The sequence below is a fragment of the Pipistrellus hanaki genome, assembly GCF_964339955.1.
Source record: "Pipistrellus hanaki genome assembly, chromosome: 5".
Lineage (NCBI taxonomy): Eukaryota > Metazoa > Chordata > Mammalia > Chiroptera > Vespertilionidae > Pipistrellus > Pipistrellus hanaki.
Window position 1 is genome coordinate 1,576,886 of NC_140507.1, and position 7,571 is coordinate 1,584,456.

At 70.9% G+C, this 7,571-nt stretch overlaps 2 protein-coding genes across 2 annotated transcripts in view; both read left to right on the top strand.

Annotated features, from left to right (window-relative positions):
- The window catches only part of SDK1 (sidekick cell adhesion molecule 1), a gene marked incomplete at its 3' end in the record, with an annotated part of 423,357 nt that overhangs the window by 414,824 nt on the left and 962 nt on the right, over positions 1-7,571 (top strand). Inside the window, 8 exon segments of the mRNA XM_084883883.1 lie at positions 266-452; positions 1,278-1,415; positions 2,348-2,509; positions 2,978-3,103; positions 5,825-5,989; positions 6,957-7,073; positions 7,076-7,093; positions 7,499-7,570. Coding sequence (XP_084740009.1) covers positions 266-452; positions 1,278-1,415; positions 2,348-2,509; positions 2,978-3,103; positions 5,825-5,989; positions 6,957-7,073; positions 7,076-7,093; positions 7,499-7,570 — 985 coding nt within the window.
- Positions 1-7,571, top strand: part of AP5Z1 (adaptor related protein complex 5 subunit zeta 1) — an 84,466-nt gene that overhangs the window by 14,404 nt on the left and 62,491 nt on the right. The gene's annotated exons all lie outside the window — the stretch shown is intronic.

Below are 7,571 nucleotides of genomic sequence, written 5' to 3' on the forward strand. Positions count from 1 at the left end.
CGAGCGCAGACGAGCTGTGGCGGCCTCTGCAAACCTCCATCCGGCCTCGCCTTCGCCACGGGCACTCGGCGGGGGGGTGGCGCCCAGGACAGTGTGGGCTGTCCCCCGGCTGTGCCCCGGTTGTTGTCCGTTTTCTGTCCTCTTGCCCCGATTCCGCAGGAGGGTCCCCCCGCCCTCCCACCAGCACAGCGGCTTCAGGGAGCGCCCGGCCCCGCTCGAGGCTCCTCTCCCGCCCAGGCCACCCCTGACCCCGCTCTCCCCGCAGATCTACTACTGGGAGGCGGGCGGCCCGAACGCCACGGAGAAGGTGAAGGTGCTCTTCCTGCCGGAGACCGCGGTGAGGCTGAAGAACCTGACCAGCCACTGCCGCTACCTGGTCAGCATCGCCGCCTTCAACGCGGCCGGCGACGGGCCCCGGAGTGAGCCGCGGCCGGGCCGCACCTACCAGGCGGGTAGGCGAGGCCGTGCGTCTGCTCCCGCCGCGGGGCGCCCCTCTGAGAACGGCCTCGGCCGTCCCACAGCTCTGCCCTGCCCGTCCTAGCCCATAGCCGTCAGCCAGCTGTGAGCGCGTGCCCCCTCCAGGGGCACTGGGCACGGCCGTCCTTCGGGGACTCACCGGCCCGGCTGGCATCTCCGGTCACTGGGAGTGCGCTCCTGAGGGCGGCGCCAGGCGGTGTGTGGGGCACTCCCCTGGGTGTGGGGCCACAGAGCGTGGTTCCTGGGGTTCCCAGCCCCGAGGGCAGCGTATGAGAGTCGGTGCCCCAGGCCAGCAGGGAGGGGCCCCGCGGGCACCAGCACCCACCCCCTTCCCCACGGAGCCCGGGCAGGAGGGCGTGAGGCGGCCACACCCCTGGCCGCTGGTCCGCCCTGCGTTCTCCAGCCCTGCCCCCTCCCCACCGGGCGCCACCGGGATTTCAGAGGAGACGGGAGGGGAGAGGCGGCAGGCCCAGCGGCACAGTCTCACCCCCCACCTCACCCTCTGCCCCCGCCCGGAGCAGGACGGAGCGGCCCCAGGCCCTGGCAGAGGCCGGGCGGTGGAGCTGCACCCCTGTTCCTGTGCACTGTGAGGAGTCTTGTTTAGGCCCCGCGTACTTCCCTCCCTCGGCTGGTTCCGATCCCGCCCCCTCCCGGGAGCTCAGGGGGCACCGTCTGCCCACCCTCGCCCCCGCCCCCGCCCCCGCCCTCGCCCTCGCCCCCACCCCCGCCCCCGCCCTCGCAGTCAGACCGTGCTGAGAAAGAAGTAGCTTCTCACCCACGCCGTCCTGTCCCGCCCCCAGCGCCCAGCAGCCCCAGCTTCCTGGCCTTCTCGGAGGTCGGCTCCACGTCGCTGAACGTGTCCTGGGGCGAGCCGGCGGCCGCCAACGGCGTCCTGCAGGGCTACCGCGTCGTCTACGAGCCCCTGGCGCCCGTGCAAGGTACGGCGGCAGCGCGGGCGGCGCCCACCCACCCCCGGGCGCACACCGTCTGCGGAGGGCGCCCACCCCCCGGGCACACGCTGTCTGCGGAGGGCACACACCCCCGGGCACACACCGTCTGCGGAGGGCACACACCCCCGGGCACACGCTGTCTGGGGAGGGAGCCCACCCCCAGGCATACACCGTCTTCGGAGGGCGCTCACAGGGGCACACACCGTCTGGGGAGGGCACACACCCCCGGGCACACACCGTCTGCGGAGGGCACACACCCCCGGGCACACGCTGTCTGCGGAGGGCACCCACCCCCGGGCACACGCTGTCTGCGGAGGGCACACACCCCCGGGCACACACCGTCTGGGGAGGGCGCTCACAGGGGCACAGCACTGTCTGGAAGGGGGTAACAGTGAGCTCAGGGCAGTTCGCAGGCCTGTGGGCTGGGACAGAAGGACGGTCCCGCCACGGGAGCCTGTCTGTGCTCAGGCCATGGGGCTGGAGGCCGTGGTCCTGCCGGGGGCAGGGTGTGGGGGTGGACAGCGGACAGGGACAGCAGGGACAGCTCTTCTGCGCGAGTGCGTGGCTCCCACGGCTCAGCCTGCAGCGGAGCCGGGCGGACACTCCCCGGAGCTCAGAGAAACCACACCCAGGCTTGGTGACTGTTTACACTCGATCTTAGCCAAACGGCCGAGAAGGAGGTGACTGTGTGTCAAGTGCATCGTTTCCAAACCAGAGACCCTCCTTTCCTCTGGAACACGCTGCGTTAGCTGGCCTCCCGCACGCACCTCCTCTGAACGCTGCCCCCAAGGCTCCGCAGCACTCGCTCCGGCCCCCGGTCAGGAGGAAACTGTCCCTGAGGCTCTCTCTGCAGACCTGCTGGGAGGCCGGTACCACCCCCCCCCCCGCACCCCTCACCCGCCTTGTCGTCCTCGCTCCAGGGGTGAGCAAGGTGGTGACGGTGGACGTCCAGGGCAGCGGGCCGCGCTGGCTGAAGGTGCGGGACCTCACCCAGGGCGTGACCTACTTCTTCCGCGTCCAGGCGCGCACCATCGCCTACGGGCCCGAGCTGCAGGCCAACGTCACGGCCGGGCCGGCCTCCGGTGAGTGGGCCCTCCCGGCTCAGACGGGTCCCCGCAGCGGGGCGGACCTGGACCCGCGGGCACGCGGGTGCCTCCGGGCAGTGCTGCCTCAGGGCGGCTCGTCGGTGCAGCGGGCGGCGTCTCAGGCGCTAAAGCCTTGATCTGTTTCCTGGGAGAATCAGGGAGAACAAGTGACGGTGACCTCTGAATGAGATGCTAGTTCCCACGCATCCTGAGGCCAGCCCGCACTCCCGCGGGGCGATGGGGCTCTGCTGACAATCCCGAGGCCGCGGGCGGCAGGGGCAGGTCACTGAACGCGCCCGGCGCTGGGCGAGCTCACCTGTCCTCAGCCGTGAGGCCGGTCCCCACCAGGGCCAGGCCTGCCTGGGGGCGGAGACCCAGCACAGCGCCCCTCCCCCTCCCCCCACCTACCCCACCCGGTGCTGGGAACCCCCGGGCCCACGTCTTCCTGTCCTGCTCCACCCACAGGCTCCCCGGGGCCGCCGAGAGACGTCCTGGTCACCAAGTCCACCTCCGAGCTGACCCTGTGGTGGACGGAGGGCCATGCCGGCGGGGCGCCCACCACGGGCTACGTCATCGAGGCCAGGCCCTCAGGTAAGGAGGGCAGCGGGCCCGGGTGCCAGCCGGTGTCCCCGAGTGACCAGCCCGGCCTCCGCTCAGCGGGGCCTCAGGAGCCGGGCGGAGAGGGCGCGGCGTTGGCAGGATGGCCTCCTGTCCTGTGCCGAGCCTCCCGGGCAGCGTCCCTGTCTCCCGCCCCGCACCTGCGGGCGACGGGTCACTCCCAGAACAGGGTGCACCGAACAGTGTGCACCGCACCCGGACACAGACCGCCGGCTCCTGGGCCTTGTGGTTTAGCAGCCCCCCCCCCCATCGTTGGGGGCGCGGGGGAGACACTGCAGATCCAACTGTGAGAGAGTTGCCTATGTCAGGTCCAGCTGTATTGGGTCCAGCTGTGCGGGTCTGGCTGTGTCAGGTCCAGCTGTGCCCAGCCAGGCTATGATGCCTGCCTCACAACGAGGTGCCGGCCGGAGCTGGGGGGGGCTCGCCCCCTGGACCCTCCTGGGAGCCCCTCGCACCCTCCCACTCATTTCCTCCGTTCTGGGACTTCCCAACGGAACAAAGAAGAAAGTCAGTGTTTTCCCAAAGATGTAAAGTACACGGGAGTCCTGGGTCAGCAGGCTCAGCAAGAGGGCGCCCTGCCCCGCTCCGGCCCCGCCCACCCTGGCCCCGCCCACTCCGGCCCCCCAGAACCAGGAGTTGGCGCCGGAGGCTCGCATCACTCTGGGGGGTGGTCTCCACAGGCAGCCTCTGCACGGGCGGCCGCGGGGAAGGGGTGCGGGATGAGGGCCGTGGCAGCCCTGCCTCCGTGGCGTCTGGCCGCCTGCCCGTGGACCGGGATGAATGGTTGTGTGAGAAACCGGCAGCCGGCAGGCTCCTGTTTGCCGGGCGGGGCTCACTGTCACTGGGGTGTGATTGGTGGAACCAGATCCGTCTGGCCCGGACGGGGTCTGAGACGGTGTGTGTGTCCATGACGTCAGACTCGGGCGGCAGGCACAGGGTGACCGCTGGCAGTTCAGCGGCGTGGCCCTGGTTTGCACGTGGCTCCAGTGCTGGTTAGACGGCAGCAGGTGCAGGGGGAGCCCCCCCCCCCAGCCTCCCCCTCTCCAGCCTCCCCCACGCGCCACAGACGCCAGTCCGTGTGGCCGGGGCCGGGGATTGCAAATGAGCCCGAAGTGCTGAGGGTGCGCGTTCCGGGAGGAGGATGAAGCAGGAGAACGTGAGCGTTCCTTCCGTTCATCTAAGGCACATGTGTCAAACACAAGGCCCGCGGGCCAAATCCAGCCCGCCAGGCCTTGCAATGTGGCCCGCACCGCGCTGTCATCACTGCACTCCGCTGTCAGTTTATGACATTGTCAGTTTATGACTGTTCAGTAAACCATTCGGCCCGCGATTTAGGCTGGATTTTAGATTTTGGCCCCTTCTCTGATTGAGTTCGACACCCCTGATCTAAGGAAATCTCCCGGAATGAGTCCCGCCCCCAGCGTTTCTCACCGAGTGGATGGCTGCCCGCCTCGCGCTGGGCTGAGACGCTGTATCAATATCTTAAAACGTTTTCGTGAAAAATGCACACAATCCCGAGAGCTCGGACGAGCTCAGACTAAAGCGTGGCGTCAGGACGGCACAGGAGGGGCCGGCCGCGGGGAGCACCCCAGCAACGCCACCGCCCCGGCCTCGGGTGCCGCCGCCCGGCCCGCTCAGCACCGCCCTCCGCGGCCGCACACCACGCGGCACAGCAGCCAGGGTCCCAGTCGGGCTGCTCTTTCGCTTTCTTTACCAGCTTCACGGTGTTGGTCCCCCGGGACCGGCTGGGCTCCCTGAGCACAGCGGCCTCGGGTGATGCATTGTGGGGGGCAGAGCTCCCCTGTTGCTGAGGCCGAGGAGGATCCGGTGATGGCCTGTGTCCCCCACACGGGCGGCTGCGCTGCTGGGGAGTGTGGCTGAGGTGCGCAGGCAGCTGTGTGGCTCAGTGGTGTGTCACGGGCACTTGCACTTGGTGGCACCCGGGCTCGGGGAAGACACGACCGGGCCCTGGGACAGGGGGTGCTGCAGCCACTGCAGGTGCTCATGCTGAAGGGCAGGGGGGAGTGCGAAGGGGGGGTCACAGTTTGCGAGTTGGGTGTGCAGGCAGCATCCTGGGGGTGAGGGCCGGCCGGGTGTCCCCAGCACGGGAAGACCCCAGTCCCGGCTGCAATGCCAAGTGTGACAAGCTGCAGCTCATGCCAAGTGCAGGCCCTGCCCCCTGCCCCCTGCCCCCTGCCCCCTGCCCCCTGCCCGGGGCTGTCCTCATAGTGCGAGCCAGCAGCCGTCGGTGTGGAGCTGGTGTGTAAAGTGTGTGTTTCAGTCACCACTTCCGTTAGGGCGCAGCAGTGGCCCGCGGAAGCAGGGCTGGGTGCCATGGGGATTGGGGGGCGGGCATGGGTGGGCGCCTGCAGGCACAGGGGGCGCCGTGGGGGACGGGGGGCGGGCATGGGTGGGCGCCTGCGGGCTGGGCCCGCGCTCCTGACCAGAGATGAGATTGGCAGAGCCGCGGGGACGGCCAGAGCCCCTGAGGAAGCCCAGAACATTCCGCCTCCCACTTCCGGCCTCACAGTCTCCACTGAGCACCCCAGCCCTGTGCCCCCGCCTGGGCCTCAGAGCACGGCCGGGGGGGGTAGGGGGGGGGCGGGAGCTGACGGGCAGCGGGCTGGGGCCTCCCGGCGCAGGCTGAGCCACCCTCCCGCCCGGCGCCCGGCGCCCGGTGCCCGGCTCTTGCAGACGAAGGCCTGTGGGACACGTTCGCGAAGGGCCTCCCGCACAGCGCCACGTCCTACCGCGTCGGCCTGGCCAGGCTCCGGCCCGGCGTGACCTACGAGTTCCGGGTGGTGGCCGTGAACCCCGCGGGCTACGGGGAGCCCAGCCGCCCGTCGGCCGCTGTGTCAGGTAGGTGCCCCCCGGGGCGCGTCCGGGGAGGGGCCGGGTGTGCAGCCGCAGCAGCGGGCGGGTGGCCCGGCGCCCTCACTCCAGCGTGGCCTGGGCCCGGGGAGGGGCCGCTCTGGGGGAGGGCAGCGCCAGGGCTCCGGGGAGGCAGCTGAGCGCCCACACGGGTCAGAGAGCTGTGCTGCCCGGGAGCCGACCGACACCGGCCAGGCCCCACCCCACCCCGCGGCCCCCGCGGCCTCACAGCGAGGTGCCGGGGCCTGGCCAGCTCCCTGCAGGGCACACGGAGGAGCCCGGCACCGGCACCTTCCGGAAGCCGCTCCCCCTCAGGGTGTAGAAACAGCACCCACAGGAGAGGGCAGCACCCAAGCACCGGGCCCAGGAGCCTCTCCAGTGGTTTCTGAGAAAACACCTGGAAGTGGCTGTCGCTCTATCGGCTTTGCAGAGACGGAACTAAACAAATAAGACACAGCCGGGGGGAGGGGCAGGCCGAGCGGGGAGGGGAGGGGGAGGCCGGGGGTGGGGGGACAGCAGGTACCCAGAGAGCCCCTCTCCCGTGTGCCTGCACCAGCCCTTCCAGACAGCTGTGGGCGGTCAGCTCAGGCCCGCGGGCCAGTCTGACCCACAGGCTGTCGGGGGCCCTGGCTGCCCTGAGCTGCTCTCTGGCGGCCACGTGAGGCTCGGACTGGAGCTGCGCTGGCGGACGGGCGGCAGGGGCTGCCGGGGCCGGTGGTGGTGGGTGCCGGGGAGGCGGGAAGCGGAGGGACTGGCGCTTGGAGAGGGGCCTCCGGGCACCGGGCTCCTTCTTCCCCGAACCCGACCAGGGGCAGACTGGACCCCAAGGTCCGGACCGGCTTGGGGAGCGCGGCTCGGGGCCGACTGAGCTGTCCCCGGACCCGGCCACACCCTGACCCCGGGCCTGGGCGAAGCCAGGCGTCTGAGCGCCCCCCCGTGTCTGTCTGCCCGACAGCGCAAGCGGACACCCCGTTCTACGCGGAGTGGTGGTTCCTGCTGGTGATGGCGCTGTCCTGCCTGGTCATCCTGCTGCTGGTGGCCCTCGCCCTGGTGCTGCACGGACAGAGCCGGGGCCCCGGAGCTGCGGCCCAGGTGGGCGCCCCCTGCTCACCCCTACCCCTAATGCCACCCCACCCCCACCCACCCCGCCCCCAGGAGGGCTGGGTGCGAGGCTGTGCATGTCCCCGCCCCCCCTGCCCACTGGAAAACCCTCTCTGGTCTCCTGACCGTGAGCCGTGATCTGAAGGAAGGGGGGCCCGTAAGCCAGGAGATGGGGGCCCTGCACGGACCCCTCACTCGGGGGCCAGGGGGGCTGGGGGAGCGGAGGCTGAGGGGTTGGGGGGCTGGAGGGCTGGGGGCAGGGGCCGGGGCTCTGCATGGAGTCCTCACTCTGGGGGGCTGGGGGCTGGGAGCTGGGAGCTGGGGCTGGGGGCTGGGAGCTGGGCGCTGGGGCTGGGGGCTCTGACGGAGACCCCTCTCGGCCTGGCGGGGCCGCAGGGAAGAGTGTGTCCACCATGGAGGAGTCCGTGACCCTGGACAACGGGGGCTTCGCAGCCCTGGAGCTCAACAG